The 23,384-nt window shown below is 44.5% G+C and overlaps 5 protein-coding genes across 9 annotated transcripts in view; 4 read left to right on the top strand and 1 right to left on the bottom strand.

Moving 5' to 3' along the window:
• Positions 1–570: 570 nt before the first annotated feature.
• ASCL3 (achaete-scute family bHLH transcription factor 3) lies at positions 571–4,304 on the top strand. 2 transcript variants are annotated; one of them, XM_053979549.1, is made up of 2 exons: positions 571–1,021; positions 2,859–4,304. In XM_053979549.1, the coding sequence occupies exon 2, from the start codon at positions 2,864–2,866 to the stop codon at positions 3,401–3,403; it is 540 nt and encodes a 179-aa protein (XP_053835524.1). In that variant the 5' UTR covers positions 571–1,021; positions 2,859–2,863; the 3' UTR covers positions 3,404–4,304. The 2 variants fall into 2 exon arrangements, with proteins under 2 accessions (XP_053835524.1, XP_053835525.1); XM_053979550.1 differs by lacking the exon at positions 571–1,021 and adding an exon at positions 1,059–1,082.
• Positions 3,251–16,337, top strand: C6H11orf16 (chromosome 6 C11orf16 homolog). 3 transcript variants are annotated; one of them, XM_053979545.1, is made up of 8 exons: positions 3,251–3,288; positions 6,410–6,614; positions 7,401–7,551; positions 8,451–8,679; positions 9,414–10,070; positions 10,502–10,689; positions 12,299–12,496; positions 16,256–16,337. In XM_053979545.1, the coding sequence occupies exons 2-8, from the start codon at positions 6,448–6,450 to the stop codon at positions 16,259–16,261; spliced, it is 1,596 nt and encodes a 531-aa protein (XP_053835520.1). In that variant the 5' UTR covers positions 3,251–3,288; positions 6,410–6,447; the 3' UTR covers positions 16,262–16,337. The 3 variants fall into 3 exon arrangements, with proteins under 3 accessions (XP_053835520.1, XP_053835522.1, XP_053835521.1); XM_053979546.1 differs by lacking the exon at positions 3,251–3,288 and adding an exon at positions 4,898–5,213; XM_053979547.1 differs by lacking the exon at positions 16,256–16,337 and having other exon boundaries at positions 12,303–12,427.
• On the bottom strand, positions 13,562–18,430 carry AKIP1 (A-kinase interacting protein 1). Its single transcript, XM_053979551.1, has 5 exons — positions 18,360–18,430; positions 18,048–18,125; positions 14,991–15,101; positions 14,631–14,681; positions 13,562–14,014 (listed from the first exon to the last, which is right to left on the bottom strand). Exons 1-5 carry the CDS (start codon positions 18,420–18,422, stop codon positions 13,871–13,873), a joined length of 447 nt encoding a protein of 148 aa, XP_053835526.1. The 5' UTR covers positions 18,423–18,430; the 3' UTR covers positions 13,562–13,870.
• A 125-nt stretch (positions 18,431–18,555) lies between these two features.
• Positions 18,556–21,397, top strand: LOC128809009 (POLG alternative reading frame-like). Its single transcript, XM_053980701.1, has 2 exons — positions 18,556–18,772; positions 20,688–21,397. Exons 1-2 carry the CDS (start codon positions 18,727–18,729, stop codon positions 21,395–21,397), a joined length of 756 nt encoding a protein of 251 aa, XP_053836676.1. The 5' UTR covers positions 18,556–18,726.
• Positions 21,398–21,516: 119 nt separating this feature from the next.
• Positions 21,517–23,384, top strand: part of DENND2B (DENN domain containing 2B) — a 151,886-nt gene continuing 150,018 nt past the window's right edge. For both annotated transcript variants that reach the window (XM_053979517.1, XM_053979515.1), the window contains exon 1: positions 21,517–21,595. The gene's annotated coding sequence lies outside the window, so the exon portion shown is untranslated. The remainder of the gene's footprint in view (positions 21,596–23,384) is intronic.

The following is a 23,384-nucleotide window of genomic DNA, read 5'->3' as shown; positions in this document are numbered from 1 at the left end:
AATGGGGGTATTTTGAAGATAGGTGTCCTATTTTATTGCACCTGTACAATTGGACAGCTATATACTGATGTATGTAGGATCTATGTACATGTACACATTGCATTATAGATTCCATACTGTTTCTCTTCCTAAGCAAAACTTCTGTTGCTACTGTTGGCTCCCTGTTTTCAAACCTTCTCTTCTTATATGTGTTCACTTTTTATATGATGTTTACACTCGATACTAAAAGAATTTCCCAAAATTACAGGTATAATAATTAAATTTAAAGGCATTAAGCTGACTAATAATATGTGTCCTCACCTGTAGTGAAGTCCATTACAAATTTCTAAATAAATGCTGTTTTTCTGTGTTTAAAATGAAGCTGTGGAAATTAGTATGCTTATGCCTTGATGGTGAATATTCACCTAAATTCTAGCCAATTGTCATACTTAGATATTAGAGTACAAAATGCCAATAAATGAAAATACTGCTTTCTATTTTCATTACTGTACTGTACTGTAGTAATCTGCAACAGAAGGCAAACAGGAAGGGAACAAACCACATTCCTGATTACTTTTTCAGGTAATCTGGATGTGTTCAATAGCAGTTTCAAAATTTCTAGCCCTTAATGCCAAGTTTTGTTGCCATCATAGCTGTGGTGTGGGTGGAAAAGCCAACCAGAAATGAGCAGATCTAACTGTAAGCTACTTTGCATGTTGTCAATTGACTATAAATTGCAGCAGTCATTGACTCAGTGGAACAAGCTACATAATTCAGGTAAGAGACTTGCATATTGCTGTATCTAGCCACACATCTTCACTGAATATCAATGCTCTTGTTTATGTATGCCAGCCATTTACTAACAGTGTTTTCATAGCTTTTTAATGAATCCTGTTTAATGTAATCTCTTATTTAATAAAGTGTAAGAAAAATGAAACATTAACATCTTTTTTTTTAAATATCATTCAGGTATTTTCAGGTATTCATCACTCTTTAAACAGCACATCTTATTTCCCTGGATTTTACTTTCATTTGAAGATTGGTGAGTCTCTAGTCTAACAGGAAAATGTTCCAAACACTCTGTGCAGTTGTTGAGGCAGCAGGTAACTGTTTGATATGACATTGTTACACAGTAGAAATGTCAGTACTAAGCAACAAATACTGCAAGTATCTCTTCTTGAGGGGTTGTGATGTGAGTTTTTTGCATGCATATTAATGTGAAATGGATGTGTGTTCATGTTTTTAGCCTACCTACAGAAGTACCTGTTTAAGATGCATGGGACTCCCACTCATGCCTAACAGCTGTAAATGAATTCTTCACTCACAGGATTTCTGTTGTGAAATCTATGTGCATTAGAAAAAGAGACAACTCTGCATACAGAGGCATTTTCATAGAATATGTTGTGAGAACAGGTCCATACCAAGTAAATATTCTCTGTGTAAATGTGGCATGTATAAAGTCATTAGAAAACATTACATTATCCCCATATCCTTGTGAAGGATTTGTGCTATGGAATTGTGATTGGAACATCTGAAGCTTTGTCAGATTTCTGTGAGTATGGAATCCACCAGTTTCTGGTAATCTAGTTCAATGTTCAGGTGTGGTTTCCATTTTAGAGGGTGCAATAGAATCTAAGTGCTTTGGACAACAATGTATGGATGTACAAGTGGATGGTGAGTAAGAGCATTTTTGGATCAATTGTGTAGGCAGGTATTGGTTGCAATCTGTGAGGGTGGCTCACAGTGATTCTTTAAAAATTAGATGGTTATTTAAAATGTATTTAAAGAAGCTATTAGGTAACAGTCATTACATTCTTAGCAGTTAGGCTGGTGTTTAGCTGTTTGAATAATGATGTTGGGAAGGCACCATAATGCAGCTTCTTATAAACCACTGCAAGAGTATCTTTGTGATAAATGTGTCAGGGTGATTTGAGTAGTTAGACCTGCTGTAATGCTACTCTGAAGAGAGGGTGTGAGGGTAGGCCAGTCTGTCTTACAGGTTTCCAGCAGGGCCCCAACTGCTGTGTGCCATCACTTCTTTGTATTACTAGGACATGCATTTTTCCTTTAATAAAGTGTTTATTTCATAAATATGAAATATTTAATTTCTAGCAGTAGGATTGTTTTTAGTATTTCGTGTCTGTGTTTAATCTGCAGGTAGGTAGAGAAGGAATGTGAGGACCCAAGGTGGTGTTAGAATTAGTGGAAATTCTCTCATCTCTCTGAACTTCCTGTAAATCTTTGTATGAGTGGATGTAATACCTGACAGAAGTGGAATTAAGATTGAAATCCATTCTCTGCACAGGTTTTCCATTTTGTTAAGATGATATATTGAATATGACATCAAGTGAATAGAGAGAAAAATAATTTGTCTTTGAAGGCTCTTTGGTATGAATAGGGAGTCTTTTTTACTGGAATTATAGAATTAGTTTTTTTCAGGGAGGGGAAAGGAGTGGGGAGAATGCCTCAGATGGCAGTTGGCCTGCTTTATTTGTTGTCTGTAGACATGTAAGTTTTGGTTTTTTTGGAGCAAGCTAGACAAGCTAGAACTATGTGGAATATATACAGGTAGAGTGTTAATTTCTAAAGCTGAAGTGAAAGGCTGCTTGCTCTTTCCTTTGGAAACTTTAGTGGCTTTATATTAATATCTGTTGTGTATTAATTTAATCAGTGTGACCAACTTGCACTTTCTTGTACTTTTCAAATGGGATGTCTTGTTCTACCTGGTCTTTCAACATCATTCTGAAATGTCACGAATGCATTAAAAAAAATCTCTTCTGGAAAATGCCAGCAAGGCCCACAGTTGGTAAGTCCAGGTGAGTTTTTTATACTGTTCAGTGTTGAGTTGGTTTAAGTATTCTGTGATTATGTGTTTCCAGGCTAAATGCAGAACCTGATGGATGGCAAAAGCTACTGTAACCTCATCTGTGCTGAGGCTCAGCACATCCAGCTGGCAAGGCCTTTCTGTGCAGACCCACTGGTCACGTTTCACGTGTACCCAGAAGCACCAAACCAGGTCCCTTTGGCTGAAGATTTGTCATTCCTTCCTTTCATGTCGGAGCATCTCATCACGGAGACCTTCTACAGCGAGCCCTGCCCCTTTCCCTACCAAATGCCCCATTCCAGTCTCCACAAAAGTGAGTACTCCTATGGGTCAGCTTTCATCAGAAAGAGGAATGAGAGGGAAAGGCAGCGTGTTAAGTGTGTCAATGAAGGCTACGCCAAGCTGAGGCACCATCTGCCCAAGGAGTACTTGGAGAAACGGCTCAGCAAAGTGGAGACCCTCCGTGCTGCTATAAAATACATCAGGTACCTACAGTCTGTGCTGTGCACTGACTCTGTGGTGGCAGGAAAAGGTGTCATGGAGCCAAACCAAGCACGTAAAGCCACTAACAAACAAAGCCAGTTTTTGAAGACGATCTGAAGTGTTGCAAAGCCAGCCAAAAGCATCCTGTCTGGGAATGTAGTAGCCACTACGTGTGTGTTCCTGGCTCTTCTTGGGAGCAGATCGTGGCACACCTCAGTATCAGCCCAAACAAGAGCTTCAACGTTGCAGATAGTTACTACACTTAGATATGAAAGGGACAACTGGGAAAATCTCAGCTGAATGACTTAAGTAAATTCATTAAAACCAGAACGTGTTTCTAAATTAGTCACCAAGCTAAAAATGTGACACCTACATGTGTGAAGTAACTGTATGTATCATCACAACCTGCATGCTTTAAAATAAAATCTCTCTATTTATGGGACTGAGATTTTTCTCATTTTCTGTCATGTTATTGGTTTACTCTCACATGAACTTTCTTAAAATAGTCACTCTAATTGCCAGTTTTTCTTTTAAAATGCCTTTTTAAAGGTTCCAAGGAGTGTTGTTAGATGCCAAAAGAAAGGATAATTTAGTTTAAAACGGCAAAAAATAGAGTAGGGTAGGAGCTCTCTGAAGTACAGTGACTGAACATGGGAAGAGCATAAAGTTTTGTGAGTGCTGTTCCATCATTTTCTTATTAGTGAATATTTTAATCACACTGAAAACTTTTTGACATTGCATAATTTTATTGAAAAATGGATTGTTGTACAGATTTTTGTCCGTATCCTTAAAAATTACTAAGACTGCTTACATAATAAGCAGTATAAAGAGGGCTGGCAAGGTTTTGGCCATCAGCATAAAAATAATCCTGCAATAGAAATTTTTTTTTGGACTTTGATAATGGTTGAGGTCTGGAGTGGTCTTCCCCAACCTTCCAATCTGTGCCTCTGTACTGCTGATGGTTTCAGTTAAGTGTTATAAAATAGAACTGTGTGAAGATGATGAAGAGAGTTTAGCTCAAAACCAATAAAGTGTCTTAGCATTTACTCAGTGTAAGAGAATCATTGATACTAAATAACTCTGCTGAGGGAATGAGAGTTTGTAGGCTGGCTGTGCAGCAGAATGTACAAAAATAATGGTTACAGACTTCCCAAGTGATGTATCCTTCTCCCAAACTGTGCGTATCCCACCCTGTTACATTGTTTTTATAGCAGTTAATTGAAACATGCCTAAAAACAGGCAATTAAGTATTCCAAGCACCTCCTCTCCTTAAAAAACCCCAAACAAACCAAACAAAAAAAAATTAACAAATGTCAACTCTTTGTCTTTCTTTTAATGAGAATGTGAAAATTAGGGATGTCAGCAGATATTAGCAGTTAGATTTCTGCATTATATGATGACATATTTTTATAGACATTTTGTAAGAGAGAGGTAGAATTCATTAATCCTTCCCCCTTACTGTGAAAGGAGAAAGTTGTAAAGTGATTTGACCTTGGTTTGTCTCAGCTTCAACCTTTCTTTGCACATTTCAAACTTGTTTATTTGTCACACCCTGTGGTGGTAAGCTTTTTTTAAAATTTTCCTTAACCTGAGCTGTGACTTTGATGCTGCTTTTTGCCCTGCAATCATAGGCAGAAGCCTAGAGGACACTGAGCTCTCTTAAAATTCCTTCCCTGCAGTGCAGTAGATCCATGGGGAATTGAAAATTGAGCAAATGTGTGGCAGTCAAATGGTCCTCTCTGAGGTCACATTCTGCTGGGTTTTAACCAGTAAGGTCAGGATGTCCAGTCCTGGCAGTAACAGCTGTGGCAACCTCCATAGCAACTGAGAAACACTGGCAGCAAAAGGCTTCCTGTGTCCAACAGGCAAAAGGGTGGCATTTCTGCATTCAGACTAAATCCAAATGGTGTATTGTTACCAATAGCAGGTAGGTCTGAAATACTGCTGTGCCAAAGTACTTGGAGTTATCAAGAAAAGGCAGCATAATTGCCTTTGTCAATGCACTGTTGTGTGTAGAAACAGGGGTCCATACTCTGAGCTGAATGGTACTAAAATGTGCTTTAATGTAGAAGTGATACTTGCCTTTCTTTGCAAAGTATTACTGATTCCATCTTGTTTTGGTTTAGAATGGGAATTTGTGCAGTCGTGAAATAAATGCATATATTGTGCTGATTTTCTGACTTAAATATGAATTTTGCAGCAGTTAATCTAGTCTTGCTGGGTTTGCAGTGCTAGTTCTCTGAAATTATGTATCTATCTGGGAGTCTCCATAAAAAAGACTTCCAGATCATATTTCTTAGATAAGAGACAAAATATCATCTAAACATGAGTGCTTAAACTGCATTTTGTAAAATAAATTAAGCACTTAAATTTTATAGGTTGTTGAATTTCCATGCAAATGTTATCATAAGTGTTTCTAAGCAATACTTTGAAAGAAAAAAATTAATAGAAGCTTGTCTACTACATCTTTTGAAATTACCGGAGATAGCATCACATCATTGATCTTACTGTGACAGCCTCTGAATAGTTATCACTTGTCACATCTGAGCATCTCATTCTTTCTTGTTGCAAGCCATAATCCTACTGTTAATAAAACATGACAGGACAGCTGAAAGATCAAAATATTTCCTCTTAATACATCATTATAAATAAATAGCAGGGAAACGTAATCTAACATCAAGTTCAAAACCTGTCACGTTTACTCAGCTTGTCAACTTCAGCTGTAGTTTCTGTCTCAGCTTGTAAAACAGGGAAGGTTTGGCTGGGTCTGTCTACAAGAAAGCTTTAAACGAAGAATGTATGTATAAGGAGAGAGAGATGGGTGTTACAGAGGGAAACAAATGTTGGAGGGAGGTGAAAGTTATTATTTTCCTGGGGATTTTCACAGCATTTATAGTTTCCTTGAGTGTTTCTGCCCTTTTTCCAGGTTAGGATTTGAGTGAGTAAAGATCACTGTAGTCAGTCATGTGGGCTCATCTGGCCAACTGCCAGTCTAAATATTTTGAATTCAGTGTTTTTAAACAAAAATAAACAATTAGTCAAAATTACTGGCTTCTTGAGGTACACTGAACAGCACTTGCTTGTGTTAGAAATGCCAGTACATTGTCTCTTTTCTTCCAACAGGTCATGACCGAGTCCTGCAGGCAGCAGCTTTTCCAAGTATGGCTCGTTTGGAAGGGTCCCTGCCCAGGGATCGCAGGTATTGCAGTGTGAGGCCAGCTTTGGACAAGTTTTCATGTTCCACTGTCATATCCACAGTTAATCCCTGCTGCAGGAGCTCTTTTGTTGTGTACCCTGCCTGGATCGCTGAGCACCCCGCCCCCCAGAGGTAAAATCAAGTTCCTGTTTAAGTCTGTGATTTGTTTTTTATCTAAAAGGATAAATTAGGCTGGTGTGTCAGATTAATAAATTAGCAGCTCAAGCATAATTTGAGCTTTCTCACCCCTACACTGGCAATTTTTTAGATGTATTAACTAAAGTTATTTGCTACCTTGGAGATTATGAAGAGCAAAGCCTGAGTAAGCCTCCTATCAAAGAAGTATTCCTTTAATATTATTAGGATAAATAAAAGTATCTTGCATTAGCAGTCATCTTCCATGAAATGTAGCTAATGCTTTGTGACAGGGGATTATTTTCCCAGTTTTGAACTAGAAGCTGTCATCAGCCAGCAGCTTTGTTGTTTACTTCTCTGCTTTGCTGTTCCCTGAATGCTGCAGTGTAAACCATCAGCTCCAGTACTCTGGAGTGCACCTACGCTGTGCTCTGTGCTGCAGATCATTCCTCCTGATCTGAAGGGTTGCATTGTCTTGCCAGGTGAACAGCAAAGGGGCTGGTGCAAGTAATGCTGGCCCAGGAATCTAGCATGCTCCTGGCTCACATCCTGTAAACCCCAAAGCAAAGAGATCTGAGTAAAAGCAGGCACTGATGTGTTTTTCCCAAGATCAAGGAATTATCTCAGCACAAGCAAGTTTTCTGTTTCTTCCCACACTATCTGGCCTGTGGGAGTGCTGCAAAATGAGGTGGAGTGTTCCAGTTCTTAAACCTTACAAGATTTTTTTTTTCATTACCTACAGAATCTATTTCTTTCAGGGCTGACCCTTTTCTTTTCTTCAAGATGCCGGTGGATCAGCCACTGCCTCCCCTCCCCTGGTCCAGCATGGAAGAGCCTCGGAGAATCAGGCGGCACATACAGCAATGTGCCTGTGCTGGCTAGAGGGGAACAAGATGGATTTTATTACCGTGGTACAGTAAAAGAGGAGATAGAGGTGAGTGATGGCTGCTGTGTGGTAGCTGGGGGCATGTGTGACAGGGAGCAGTCCTAACACACCACCTGAGTTCAGTGTAGCAGTTTTTGGCTCTTCAGTGTAGCAGTTTTTGGTTCAGCTGATGAGATTAGAGAACAGATCACCAGGACAGCAGGTGCTTGAGCAGCCTTGTGCTAGTGCTGGGCACTGAGCCAGGCTCAGTCAGCCCGAATGCTGCTGCCAGCAGTGTAGGGGCTGCTGTTGTGTGTAGACACAGAACCATCAACAGCACAGGAAAAGGGTTTGTGTTTTATGTACACATGTCCAGCCTGAGTCAGCCACAGACCAGGCTTAGGGTCTTTCCAGAAAGGGTAGTGAAAGCTTTAATTCTTTGGTTTGTTAGCACTTCAAACTTAACACAAAAAGGAACCTATTCTTTCTCAAGAACAGGGAAGTACCTCATCTCATTGTTGATGGAAAGCCTCTTTACAGGCCTTAATATAAAAGAAAATAAAAATTCCCAACAACCCCCCAAGAAGCAGAGCTAGTGTTGTATGTAATAAGGACTTGGGCATGAGTGATGAACAGGTCTGAATGGCTTCAGTGTCCCTTGTTCCTTGGCACACACAGCATGGCTTGTGAAATACACTTGTCTATAGCTTTTTCTCTTGGGAAAGAAAATACAGATGCTAGTGGCAGTAAGTCTGAACATATGCTTCACTCATCTTGCTTTCAGGTGAGCCTCATGGAGGTTTTTTGGGCTGTCTCAATGCTGAACTAACACCACACACCCTAGCTGCTGTTCAGGCTTATTTTGCCCTAGTCATGTAGGCACAGGATGGTCTTCTAGCAAAAGTTGCATTACCTGGCGCATTATTGACTGTTTTTCAGTGGAATTGTTATTTTGTTCCTGGTAACAGAGTGAAAGAGGCATGTTCCTGGTAGAGTTTGCCAAACCACTTGTGTCATGTGGAAAGCATCCAGTGTGTGTGCAAAAAACAGCAAAGGATGACATCCTGGAATATGTGAACGGGATGAAGCACTCCTTGCTCCCTGGAGACAGAGTGCTGGCACCATGGGAGCCAGATAGGGCCAGGTATGACCCAGGAACTGTCCTCAGAGGCATTGAGACAAGGGATCCCTTACGAGGTAAGAAAAGGGGTTGCTCTCTTCCTCCTCTTGCTCCTCAGGAACGCCAGATAAACTCCTGTCAGGGTGCTGCTGCCAGAGAAATTACAGAGCACAGACTACAGCTTAATGTTGCTCCAAGCTTGCAGGAGCTGATGGATATTTGTGTGTAACCTCATCAGTGTGACCCTAAGGAAGTTGTGACTCATAAAAATATCATCATCTTTGTCCATGGGTGCAGCTGGGACAAAGCTGTGGCTGCTATGTGCAGGACTGCAGCCTTTTCATGACAGATACAAGTGAGACAACTTCCAGGAAGCATTCATCTGAGCTTAAATGCTCACATTTGTACCAAATGGTCCATCTGGGGGTGATTTTATCACCCAGACATAGGAGATTTCAACAGCTAATTAATTTTTCCTGTGTCTGACAGTCAAGCTCCACTGACTTACCAAAATACTATTCTCAGAGCAGTACTGCTAAATTTGGCAACAACAAAAATTACTGTCATCGTTTTCTTGTTCATCTGATGACAAATTGGGTGGAAAGATGCTGCCAGGCCTGTTGTTTTAGTGATGGTGTCCAGGCTGCCCACTCACCTCTGTGACACTGTGGTGAAGTGTTAGAGAGGGGCAAGAGTTGATCCTGCCTCTTGACAGGAGTAGAAAGTGCATAAAGCTGCAAAGCCTGATCTGTCTGTGTTCACTGCCCAGGCAGACCAGCTGCTTAAGGCTGCTTGTTTTTTCTCTTAACAGCCTCAGAAGATGAAGAAATTACTGTCCACTTTTGGAATGACAAGCAAGTGAAACTCCCCTGTGGTGTGGCTCTGTGGATCCCTCCTAGCCTGTGGGAGAGGATTGTGGAGATGATCCACATGCCCTTCACCAGCAGGGTGAAGCCCAGACCAAGCCAGGACTCTAACTCTTGTATTCTTCCCTGCAGTCCTAAGGCAGCCCTGATTCCTGTTTGTTCTCTATGTAGCCTTGCCAAGCACTGCTTGCACTGCTCTCCCTGCTGGCCACATTTCCACCACCACTGTGCTGGTGGTATCTGCTGTTCATTAGCCTGGGTAAGGTGCATCTGCTGCTGCCACCCCTGTGCTGGTGCCTGGTGGCCTCTTCCCTCCAGGCCTCTGGTCTTTCAGGACAAAGCTGAAAAGGCAGAGTCCAGCAGTGAGCTCTCTCCAGGCCTTCTAGAACTGAAAGGCACAAAACGAGGAGAAGCTGCAGCTGTGGCAACATCATCTCCCTCTTCTGATTCAGAGAGGCCACCCCCAACTAAGAGTACTGTGGGGGACAGTGCTGTTAACACAGGCTCCAGCTGTCTTGAAAAGCCCAGGCTAAAGAATTCTGCAAGATCCGAGGGAAGATACTGGAAAAGAAGCCACCACAAGTCCCATTCCAGTAATTCAGGTACCTTCAAACAACCCCACAGGGAAGCAGCTGTCAGATGGAACAAAACCAAATGTCTTCTGGGCAGGGCAGTCACTTTGCCTGCAGATTATTGGTATTAATACTGTAAATTTGCATATCAGACTCTGATGCAATTCTTCCCCCTCCCCAAGGTTTCTGCTGCCTCATCTGGCTCTTCTTTTGGCCACTCATCCCATGGAAAACTACCAGAACAATTAATTTCATTTGGAAGCACAGATATTCCTCTCTGTTTCCTGTCATTTTCCTATGCCTTTTATGATGCTAACATCTTCATTAACCTGCATAGTTCATCCATTCAGGATAATCTGAAAGAATTCCTTTCAGGCTTAAAGTGCATTTTTCTCTCTTCTGAAATGAATGTTTCTCCATTTCAGTTCTGGTTTCCCTCTTAGAATTTTACTCCTTCTCAGGACCTGGAAGTTGTAGCAGCACATGTACAAAGGGCCAGCTGGAATCCAAAGCCATCTCCACTGGGGACATGTCCAGTGTGGCCCCAGCTCAGCAGAGTGCAATGTTTGAAACCATCAAACAGACTCCCAGAGGGAAACTCACACTGAAACAAATCCTAAGAGACCAAGATTTCAAGCCATCATTGAGGGTAAGATAATCTGTAGTTATATAAGCAGGAGGTTTGTTTGAATGGAAAAAATATCCTTGTAAATGGTTTGGAACCTGGCAAGAAAAGTACATTGTTTGTAACTGCTTCCTGAGGCCATCCACCAGTTTTGTGATAGGTAGGAAAGTTCTCCACTAATAAAACCAAAACAAAAATCCCCAAGCCTTAAGGAAGGGCTGAAGCTACTTAGTAAAATGGAAACAATTGTCAGTAGCCATGTGAGCATTCAATAATGCAGATTTCAATTCAGAAACCTGCTAAATGCCCATTGACATCTCTCCAAAGAAGTCCTATGTTAAATCCATGGAAAGGTGCTGAGCTCTGCCTATCAAATTGTGATAGTCACAATTTCTGTCTCTGAGAGATAAAAGCAGATTTTTTAGTAAACAGTCTTTGCTGAGTTTCTTCTCTTCCTCAATAGAGAAAAGCAGTTTAAACAGCAGATTCCTGCTGTGAAGCTGGGGGATACTGAGTAAGCAAACTGTGTCACAGCTAGGAACAACACCACTACCCTGCTTTTTAGGCCTGGTTTCCCCCATGCTTTAGGAAAACTTGAAAAAAAATCAGAATATGAGTGCTAAAAAAAGCAAACACAGAAATGAGGAAGAAAATACTTACAGGAAGAAGGGGAAGATGAAAGAGAATGTCAGGATGAACACAAACAGTGCTCTGCACAAGAGCATCAGGGTAGAATTAATAAATTACATTCATGAAATCAAATATTAGTTTCTCTGTACCTTCATGCTATTGCTACTGTGAGCTGACTGCAAAATAAAACTTGAAATGTACTAAACTTGCATGTTTAGAGATGATCATATCCATTAATAACATGTCTTGGTGAACAGAGAATATACAGGAATACATCTTGTATTCTCACAGTTGTAGTCATTCATTTTAAACAGATGCCAACTTATCAACTGTATGGTTCCTGCTTTCTATTTCTGTTCTACTTTATTGTTTAAATAATCATAGTTACATAACTACACGCCTTTGTAATTGATTTCCTAGGAATTTTCAGGTCAGTATGGAGCTCCAGGCAGGCATGCTCTATGGTAGCAGTGTCAGAGCTGTGCACTGAAGTGACATGAGTTGCCTTTTGGTAAAACTAATAAGAAAACAGAATTGTTTCATTCCATACCCCCAGCAGGGTATAATGACAGAATTTTATTCCTGTAAAATAGCCCTTGGTGATTTTACATCCAGAAGATCCATTGCTACTCTGAGATAGCTGAAGCAGTTTTATCACATGATGCAGGCTGCATTAGAAATGGCTTGCAGCAAACAAGTGGAGTTAGAGGACAGGCTTCCCAGAGGTACTCTCTGGGGGGCTGATGTCCCCTCACTGCAGTCAACAAAATCCTCCTGACTTCTGAAGTAGAAAAGTTTTTAATCAAAGCCTCACAGCTTCTGAAAATCCTTTGCTCTTGCTGTCCAATTGTGTGTTTCAGCAGTAAAGTTTGTGCTAGCACAGAAAACAGATCAGTATTAAAACTATGTAAGGCACAGGTGCAGTCAGCAGAGCAGCAGTTAACAAAGACACTGATGTTTTTTTTAGACCAGACTTCTGAGGGATTTGTTTTCTGTCCTCCAGGAAGAAGGCTTTGCAGCATCAGAAGAACAAAGATACAAAGTAGCATCAGATGATGAAGGTAAAGTGACTTGTGTTGGAGATGACAAACCTGATGTTACAGACCCTGTCAGAGCTCACTTACAGCAAAGCAGAGAGAGACATGATCAACTAGATTCCAGTACATGTACAACTGATCAAGTTCAGGGGCTGAAATTTCAGGTAAACTGCTTCTACTCTATCAGTGTTATATTTTTTAAACAAATCAAGTTCTGCTTTAGGTGCTGTCTCAGTAGAATATCTTTATGGATGACTATATAATTTTAATAAGTGAGAAACTCTACTTTCACCCACATTAAACTTGAGCATCCTCATTCTTTATTCCAAAGTGCTACAATAAATTCCTAACTATTTGGACTTGACTTTACAATTCTGAAGAGATCAAATGTGCTAGTAGGAGCACTAAAAGCCTGAAAGCCTGAACAGATGCACAGCAATAGTCCAATAAACCTCCCATTTGTCTACAGTTCTCTGGAGTGAGCCACAGAAATTCAGCAAAGCAATTTCTGTTTGTAGAAAGCCAGGAGGAATGGAGAAACAATACAAGCTACAGCTGAAAGAATTTTTTGGGGGATTAAAGCACAAGCAAAAGTAGTCAGAGGCTAAAGGACCTGCTACTGTAGATGCAAACAACAAAATAATTAGCACTCAAGCCACTGATGTTTATATTCTGATGAAAATGAACAGAAATCTTAATACTATCAGCTACAAAAAGATGACAGAAGTATATAGATCACATCACTAATTCTAAACATGGAATCTGGTCCTTTGGCAAAGTTAAGCATCCAGGGAGTTTTGTTAGTGGGACTGCTCATGTTTAAAGCTTATGAACTTGGTCATAAGCTGCAGTGTGCAGTTGCTCAGCAGTAAACTGGATAATTTAGGGTACTCCACAGCCCTCAGAAAAGGCGTTTAGCATGATCTGCAAAGAGCCAGAACCTGAATCAATAGCTCGTGTGCCTAGACTGAACACCTGATACGTATTTCAGCACATTTCTGAGTTGGGGTTCTAGGTAGTGAATTTCATTTGCATTTCATTTCTTTACCAGACTAGCAAAAGTACAGACAGGAGAGTGGCTTGTGAGCCAGCTACTCTAAAATGAGTGCCAGCCTACAGAAGCTAATGTACACCCAATATTCACACCACATGGATCATGCTCTCTCTGGTCTACTCTGTGACATGGGCGTTCTCTCTGAGGATAACACAAAAGAGAAGCTGTCATCACAAAGGCTTGATCATATATTTTATTGCACTGATTGTATCTTTAATTGTTTAGAGCAAAAGAATCTGGAATTACACAGTCACATAATTGGATTTAAAAGGCACACAATGTACATATATATATAAAACTCAGTGTACAAAGTGGGCTGCATATAATTATATTAACTAGAAAACAAATATACAGGCTATAAAAATGGAGTCCCAAAGAGGAAGCTACTATTAAAGTGCTAACAAGGAAAGATATTTATAGCTCATTACACATATTAAAAAGAGCCTCGTGTTTTATTCCTGATATTGCCAGGAAACAACAAACATCACAGAACAAAAGTTAAATCAACACTTTGTCCTGCACTGACATCTACTATGTGGGTGTGTTCCACCATGTCTTCTGAGATTGCTGTGACAGAATAGATGCCAGGAGAAACTTCAATGTAGAAATCTTTGGGAGGTCTTCTGGGCTTTAAGGAAAAAAAAAAAAAATAAAAAAGAAAAAAAGCTATGTTGTTGTTTACTTATCTTAGATTTCCCATAAAAAAAAGTGTTTGGGTAAAAAAATTACATTTTGGCTGCTATGTAAATATAATAAGATTTTTCTAAATATATGGAAGGCAGGGCAAACAAAACTGTAAAATGTTTCTGTCAGTACAAAAATTAGCATGTGCCATACTCAAAGCATTTTAGCTAATGTTTCAATCAGTGGAAGTAATCACTGTGCTGTAATTTATTCTGTTTCTCATCTTTTGTGGCTTAGAAGTTCCTTAAGTTGATTTGCTGAGGTGTTAGGCTTTGAAAAATAAAACCAGTTTTCTTCTTGAGGAACAGGAGTCTTCAGAGAGCCTGTGAGAGGGCCAAATGTAAGAATGCCACAATCTGGTTTCTAACTAATTGTGCAAGTCTCTGTATGGCCATTTGACTGCCTATACATATATTCTGATTGTGAATGCACCATTGGTAAATCTTCTGTGCCATCAAGGTCTCCAGATCTGACACAATTTGTAATCAGCTTGATTCAAAATGATAAAAGAACTCCTAGCAAATACCTCCACTTAAAACCAAAGTATTCTGTACACTTACCCTTTGCTGGCAAGCTTGAGCTTGCCTGGGTTCTACAGGACCTCCAGTCCCCTGGAAAGAAAAAGAGAATTATTTTCCAATGATCCAGCACACAAGGCAAATCCAGGCCAAGAGAGGGGATGCTTTAGGTGCATGAAGTTTTTCCCTCCACAGAAGGATGGATAGGACACTGACTGGTGCCCCAAGAAGTGACTCTGCCTTCCCCCAACCCAACACAGGCTTGGATCAGTCCAGGTGTTTTTATGTCATAAGGTCAACCTACATACATGAGTGTGAGTGTCACAGACATCAGGTGGATAACAAGTACACCACAGCAAGGGAAGGAATAACCTTTAATCAAAACCAGAAGTATCTACTTACCTCTTCTTCTGTGGAATCCATCTTTCTTTCTACTGACTTGCTATGGTATTTGCAGAAGTGTTTGATTTCATTCTCTTTGCACTTGTTGGCTGCCATAGACCCATAGCACTTCTGGACAGCAACAGAAACAGAAAATGTCATGTAGGAGGTATCAAACCATATTTGCAGCCACTGCAGATTTACAGTTGAAAGTAGAACTACACAAATAGTGATGCTGTGTACTAATTGGCTGTTTGTTCTCTCTGAGGGTGAAAACAATGCCTGTATCTCCAAAGGCCACCTGCCTTCTGCTACAGGACTCTCTCACAGGCCTGATTTTAGATGCCAATTTCCTAACACAATATGTAGGGCAGGGACTCTGACACCTCAGAACTGAATTAATGCAAATGTCAGAAGGAATACTCTGGAAATGCCTGCCTGATCAGGCTGGTCAAGAAAAGCCCTGATGGAAGAAGGCATAGTTTATGGGTCCTTAAGAGGACATGTATGCAAGCCAGGTGCTTTGCAACCCAGTCAGTGAAGATGGGTTCTGCAGGGCATGTGCAGCAGCAGTGCTCTAAAAGCAGAATGTGTTAATACTGGAAAATGAGTCAGTTAAGAAGCTGAAGTGTCTTCAAGGCTGGTACCATTTTCACAGTTTTGAGAAGTGTATTTAAGCACACAGCAGCCTTCTTCTGGTTCCACTGCAGATGTACTGGCATCTTGCCCACTGCAGATTAAACTCTTGAGTACAGTTCTGCTGCCATCTGTTGTCACCTCAGAACTCCTCCCAAGGTTACCTTGTTGATCACAGGGACCAAAAAGATCCAAAATATCTCTTATTTCACTGGTGTTTTTCTTGTCCCTAACTGTCAAGACTAAATGTAACAAAAATAAGGCAAATAGCAATTCTTATTTCCAAATCTACTGCTGTGCTTTATTCCTTGAGTTTATGCACAAACCAACAGCTCTGGTTGCTTGTATTGCAGTATTTGTGAAACTACAAATATAGCAAATGCTCTGACCTGGTGCATAATGCTTCATAGAGCATCTCTTTTGCATGATGGCACAGAGCAAAGAAATGAAATCCAACTTCTGGTGAGAAATGGGTAAATTTTGATCCCTTAGTAACCCTTAACATCTCATCTTAAACTACAAGTTTAATTGTTTGCATTCAAGTGCCTAAAAGATTGTGTTCAGCTGTGGATTTTTATTTGCACTTTGTAAAATTTAGCCATGACCTTGTGGGTCTGACATTTCTCCCCTTTTATGACTCTTCTCTACAGAAATGACTGAAGCAGTACTGTCTCTGCTGATGCACAAACGTGGAAGTCATCCATTGCTTGTTCCAGCTTTAATACTCTTAACAGGGCACAAGATAGACCCAAAGAATAATTTAGGTTGGAAGACACCCTTAGGATCATAGAGTCCAACTGTAAACTTAGCACTGCCAAGTCACTGGTAAGGATGAGCCTCAGTACAGTTTCTTTTATCTTGTGTAAAACTCTATTCTAACCCAGTTGTTTTAGGATTAACTAGTTACTGTGAGTGTTATACTTCGAAATTATAAAGGAGTTGCTTAAGAACTAATCACTTGGTGTGCTGAAGTGGTTTTCTCTAATTTAGTTGCAGACTTGGGTTCTGTATTAGCCCTGCAGGCAGTGAGCTCCCTGCTGTGTTAGGATAAAAGATCCCTCAGGGCACAAACTGAATAGAGTTCTCAGAGACTTCAATGCAGTAGCTGGGCTGCAGGGCTGTGCTCACAAGGATGGCCTGGCAGAGGCTGGCTCCCAGTCTGCCCACCCGGCAGAGCAATGACACCTGCCAGCCAGAGCCAGCACAATAATAGTGCAGCTGTGCACCTGTACACCAAACCTCTCAATTTCTGCTCGTCGCACACAAAGAGCTGAGCCCACACTCCTTACCCAGTAGCAACGTCCCAAATCCAGTTTGGCCTGGTTTTGTCTGGGATAGAGCAAGTTTTCCTCCTCGTAGCTGGAAGAGTGCTGTGTTTTTGATTTAGTAGGAGTACAGTGTCAATAACAAACTGATGTTTTGGTTATTGTTGAGTAATGCTCACCCTAAGCCAAGGACTGTTCTCATGTTCTGCCAGTGGGGAGGTGCACGAAAAGCTGGGAGTGAGAAGGGCTGTGAGAGCTGACCCAAACTAGCCAAAAGGAAATTCCATCCCATAGAATGTCATGTATATAAAAAGGGAGAGTTGTCTGGGGACTGCCTGGGCACTGGTCAGTGAGTGGTAAGCAACTGTATTGTGCATTAATTGCTCTTCTTGGGTTTTATTTCTCTGTCCCCTTTTCATCACAATTATTACTGTTATTACCATTGGTATTATCATATTTTATTTTGTTTCAATTAATAAACTGTTCCTATCTCAACCTACGAGGTTTTTTTTTCCTCCAGATTCTCCTCCCCATCCTGACAGGGGAGGTGGGCAGGGAGGGAGTGAGCTGTATGGTACTTAGTTGCTGTCAGGGTTAAATCACAACAGCAACACTAAATTCAAAACAAACACAGGACACAAGGCATCTCTTCACTCCAGATCCAAACTCTCCCTTATTTCCAGCACCCAGAACTGGATATCACCCAGCACGAGAGGCTCACGTTCCCCTGATAACAACAAAAGGTTCTATGTCATAAGGCCATTTCCCAGCAGAGATACTTTGGAGCACTGGAAACATTCCTTACCTTGTGACACAATGTATTTTGTGATGCCACCTGACATTTCTGTCCCTCTAGCCATACCGTGTTTCCACCAAGAAATGGAGAAACCTGCTAAATCTGTACCGAGCTACTGGTGCTATCTATAGAAAATGCGGATAGTGGTGTTTATCAGCCAAGGTGGAGCCAGCTCAGCCGGTCAGGACAACACCGGTGAGATGCACCCTGCCACATGATGCTGAATGCCCCAAATGTCGTCATCTCGGCCGGCACCACAGGCTCACTGGCTGAACCCTTGCCATACAACGAGCAAACCTGAAGCCTAATTTTTGCAGTAAAAGTAGTGAGGCCTCTGGCAGGCACATTCCCCTTTGGCCGGCTCCGGGGGTCACCCCTCACCTCGCATTCCTTTGAGACTCCTCTCATCAAATTCACAATCGAAGCGAACGCTGCATTGAGGCGTTCCCGGTCTCGGTCCTGCAACGAGAGACATTCCTGGTCACTCAGCGCGCCGCCCGTCGCTTAGAGCCCGAGGGTGGCGGGGCGCAGAGCCCTCGGGGCCGTCTCGGGGGCACCGGGCGGGGCGGGTAGCTCAGCGCGGCGGCGTGTCCGGGAGGGCCCGCGGCCCGTACTGAGATGTATCTCCGTGCATCTCCATGTCTCTATCCGTATCTGTATCTGCGTGTCCGCGGGTGCGCGCTCGGCACTGACCCGGGCCGCGCCCGCCGAGCGCCGCCGCACCCGCTCCAGCACATCGCGCGCCGTGCCCGCCATGCGCCGCGCGCCCGCCACCTCCGTCCCGCCTCTGCCGCCGCCGCGCTGCGCACGCGCCGCCGCCCCGCCCCGCTGGGGGGCGCCACCGCCCCGGCCCCGCCCTCAGCTCAGCTCGGCTCGGCCCGGCCCGGCCCGGCCGGGGCCGCCGGGGCGATTCCCACCGGAATGCGGCCCCGCGGAGGGCTCGGGGGACTTTGTTTGTCCCTTACGCCCGCGCCCTGCTCTGCGGTAACGCAGGACAGGCGCGTCCGGACAGGCTTTCCCGGAAAGGGTCAGTGAGGTGCCCCCGTATGCTGCTTCCCGGATGTCGCCGCCGTGCGACAACGGGGAAGAGCCCGCAAAAGCCGGAGGTGCGAGCCCCGCCGTGCCCCGTGGTCTCTGGGGGGAAGCGGTGCTCCCCGCTGCTTTTTGGTTACCGTTTCGCGGTACGAGCTCCCAGTGCCGGTAGGGGGCGATGGCCGGCCGAGAGCCGCGGCTGTGGGTCACCGGGCAGAGCTGCACGCCCGCGGCATCCGCTCCCCCAAGGGCAGCCCGTTCGCTGGGGCGGTGAGAGAACCCGCGCAGCGCTTGGGCCCCTGCGAGCAGCACTCGCCGAACAAGCCGGTTCTCTCCGTGGGAGCTGGGTCTGTCTCAGGAGAGCAGCGCCAGGCTGCGGTCACCGCTCGGAGTTACCGGAGCGGCTTGGGAAGCGGCTGTGGCTACGTGGGAGTAGAGCTCCTTCGAGCCTTCGCTAACCTCGTGTGCACCGAGGTGACAGTACTAAGGAAAAATAAGCATTAAAACTTTCTTTAAGTCCCCTGTGGCCAAGGATAACATGGAGACCCTGATCCTTCAAGTCCTTCACTCTTATTGAGAGCTTTGCTAGCTGTAATCTCTTTGACAAGCAAGAAAAAGAATCCTCTCCTAGTTTACATTTTGTTGTCATCCCCGAGTTGCTTAAGCAGAGCAGCAGCCAGCCCCTGCAATAAACAAGCCCTTCACAGGCTGCTTGCTCATTAAGACATTGAAAGCCCCCATTCAGTGTTCAAATCCAGTTTGGTCTCCTGTACACCAAAGAAAATTTAGGCAAATTGCTGGAGTGCTTGAGATCTGGGGAACTGAATATGACATAAAGGGGGGAGAAAAATAATATTTGATAAAAGCAATGTTAGTGTGTTTGATATGGTGGAGAAGCAGCCAGAACAGACTGCTTCCTGCATAATTGGAAGTTGAACATCTTTGCATCATGCTTTGTTAGCAATGGAAAGGGGAGTGGGTTTGTTATGTTGCTGCTCTTGTGAAATAGACTTGGAAAGGCCCTCCTATGTCGTTTTCGTAACACGGGGAGAAAATTGTGTTCATTTTTTATTCCTGCCAGGTACTTGTAGCAGTAGCTTGTTCTTCAGGAGGTAAATTATTCCTGTTGTGTTGAAATTTAAATTCCCACCATTTTTTGATGTTTGGTGACACAGTACTCTTTTTGCAGCTGAGTAAATACATCTGTCCCAAGAAGGCTGACAGCTGAAATAGCTTTTGCTTTGAAACACACATTCACATCAGAATCCAGATGAGAGTTACTCTTATTTCCTGTACATTCATTCTTTTGAAATATAATGGAGGTTTGTGAAATGCTGGGCATTTCCACCAGATTCCTCTTTGTGTGGGATGACAGATCAGAATATCTAAAGACAATGTATTTCATTTAGCTGGTGAGGTGACAAAAGCCAGGAATAGTTTATCCTGAGCACAATGAATTTCATTTTACTGGTAAGGTGGCAAAAGCCAGAAATAGTTTATCCTGAGCACTTGGTTCTGGGCTCAGGGAAGTATCCTTGAGTAGGAAAGCTCGTAAGCATTTGCCTGATACTGAACACTATTTTGCTTCCATTTCAGTCAAAAGAAAGAAAGTCACTAAGTGCTTAAAAGTTCCAGAAATGTGTAGTGCTGGAATTTGTATTTCAAATGCAGAATACATGCTGCTCTTTATTTTTCTTCTGTACCTAGAATAATTTGATTAATCGATTGTGAAGTGACTTGTTTTATCAATGCCCACATAACACTTCAAGATCTAGGAGCAGTCTCTGTATTTTGCAATACTCATGGTCCTGCTGAGAGCTAGCATCCTGCCTCTTCCTGTATTATCCTGTATTATTTTATATCAAACGTTTTGGGTGCATTTCTCATCTGCCAAACCACCAGAAGCCGGTGTGCCAGGGAGCTGGCCCGCACAATGCGGTTGGTGGCCTGCACAGACAGTGTTACATGCAGGGACTTTCTTTACCCCAGGTACGCGCGATGCCCTGGGAGCCCTGGCTGAGCCGTGCCAGCGAGTGAGACACTCGCGCTGCGCTGCCCAGGCAGCTGAGCATTCCACATTGCTGCCAGGAGCTGCTCCCGGGAGGCTGCATCCCAACCCAAGGTACCCGGCACGAAGTTCAGAGGCACGCCGCTGCCTCCCTCGTACTCCACAGGTGCTGTTAGTGGAAAACGACCCCGCGGAGCTCGGAAAGGCCCGGGCGCTCCTTGGTTCGCAGCTCCCTCATGGGAGCCATCTGCCCCGCGCCTGGCGCAGGAAGCGCGCCTCCCGCACTCCTCCTCCCTTCCGCTCTGCCCCGCAAGCGGCTCTGCCCCGAGAGGAGCCCAGCGCTCGGAGTGTTTTAAATAAAAACCAAGTGGTATCGCCCCTCCGGGCTAGAGCGAGGAGGAAGGCTCTCAGTCGGGGGGCTCGATCCTCTCCTCCTCCTGTGCCCATCGCATCTCCCCGCGGACCAGCTGGCCCTGCCTGTCTTGGTCCCCTCCCTCACGCCTGTCCGGGACCCGGGTTTGGGGCTGGGGGAGGCGGTCCCCACCCCTCCGCGGGGCAGGGGCCGGGGTCGGGGCGAGTGCTGCCGGCGGGAGCGGCGGCTCGGCAGCCCGGGGCTGCAGCCCGGGCCGGGCTGCGCTGCGCTGGGGGAGCAGGTTTCTTTGTTGGCTGCCGGGTGACTGGTTCCCATTAATCTCCCGCACTGGTCGTGGCCGTCTCCACTTCCTGCCTTTGCATACTTCTCTCTCCCTCGATCTCAGTCCCTTCCCACCCCCTTCCCTCCCCCTTTTCTTTCCCTCTTCCCAGCTTCTCCAAAAAAGCTACTATCGCCCGGGCTGCGGGACGGGGGCTGCAGGCGGCCGGCGGAGGGAGCGCATCCCTGCGCACCTGGGTAAGGGCCGGGGAGGCGCGCTGCCGGGAGGTGGTCGCCTCCGGGAATCCGGGCAGGGGAGCGGGACTAGGGGGAGAAACGATTGCTCGTGCTCCGGGTGGCCGTCCCTGCGTGCCGAGAGCCTCCCGCGAGCGGGGGGGGGGGGGGGGGGGGGCGGGGATGCGCGGCGGCGGCGGGGGCTCGCCGGGAGCTGCGGCTCCCCAGACCGCGGAGCCCCCGCGGCAGCGGGGCCGCCGGAGGCCGTGCCGGTGCGGGCCAGCCCCGCGATCCTGGCGGGAGCCTTCCCTGCCCTGCCCCGGGGGAGCGCAGATGGGCGGGGGTCCTTGCGCACGGGCGGAACGGGGACTCGGTGCTCCCGCGCTGGTGCCATCGCCGTGCCGCGCGGGACGCTGCTTTTTGCATGGGTGGCGAGGGCAGAGACACCGCGGAGGGACAGAGCCCGCGGGACCACTTCGGCCGGACCGGGCTAACTCCAGTCCGGCTGGGTAGCCAACGCGCCGAGCGTGGGGCTCTGAGCTGGGGGAGACGGGGACCCTGCGGCACTATGCCCACTCTCATCCTCGGTCCAGCCGGCTTCGGTGTTTGCGTGCGTGCTGAAAAATATAGAGGAGCCACCTGGACTCCGGCGGAAGACTTTAGGATCCCAGGACGGATTTGGCTGAAGAGCTAAGGGAGTTCTGCCGCAGTTCACTTGGTGGGAAAATCAGATGTCCTGCTCTTGGCTTGGTACCAAACGTTTGCGTTACTAAGGTCACTGCAATCAAAGAGTAGCGGTTACATACGAGAGAGCCTTCTTGTGTTTACTCCAATTTTATCACTCAAATGTACTTTGAATTTAGTAGTCAAGCTGAATGAAGCCGGGTGCATAGTATTACTGCATGGAGTATGTCAGTAGTAGCGTTTTCTACACCCTGCACTGACTTGGGGAGTAGGGGTTCTTTCATTTTTATGGTGGCTAGTCAGGCTTAACTTCAGGCATATATTAAATAATCCAATAAAATTGGAGTGGTCCAAACCCGTGGAAGATGAAGGATGAAACTGTTAGTTGTAGTCTGGTTTTTGATGATAGGATGAATTGAAGTGAGGTTGATTTGTCTTTAAGACTTAAGAATGTTTTGTTTATACATGATTAATTTATAGTTGGTGGATGAAAATTTCCATATAATGGAAGGGTAAGTTAACAGGGCAAAAGTAGGAGTATCATGCATTTAAGGTGAGGTTTGAGGAAATAATTTATGTTTTAAGAGCACCAAAATTTAACTTTCATTGTGTTGATCAGGTTATGCAGGTGACACAGTAACCACGTTGACATGTAAGAGTAAGATTTATGGGTCTGACCATTCATTTCCCTCTTTCTTTAAGATTAGTTATTTAAAATAAAACTGCAACACATTTATAGCAATGGTGATGACTTTATCGAGTTACTCTGGAGTGTAGTCAAGCATCTTTTTAAATTAGCTACAGTCTGTGCACTGTTAAGAGTGACAGGACTGACATGGAACTGATATCTTGCTTCTGAGGTAGAACCAGTTTCCTCAAGAGTATGGAGTAAGGAAAGGGGCTTTTGGGAAAGGTTGACAGGGATGGTGGTGCTGGGCTTCACTGGGGCATGGAAGACTGTCCTGTTCCTAGAAGGATGTAGCATGTGTTCTCCTCTTGTGTGCAGAAATAAGAGCCCTGCCCTGGCCTGGCTTTCTGCTGCTCCCTTCAGGGTGCTAAACTCCCCCTGCCAGCTTGTGCTGCGTAGTCACTGCCCTTCCTGGCTCAGGGGGAGAGGTGCCTTCTGTCC

The sequence above is a fragment of the Vidua macroura genome, chromosome 6, assembly GCF_024509145.1.
Source record: "Vidua macroura isolate BioBank_ID:100142 chromosome 6, ASM2450914v1, whole genome shotgun sequence".
NCBI lineage: Eukaryota > Metazoa > Chordata > Aves > Passeriformes > Viduidae > Vidua > Vidua macroura.
The sequence above is the reverse complement of the archived record's forward strand: the minus strand, read 5'-3'. Positions and strand labels throughout refer to the sequence as shown.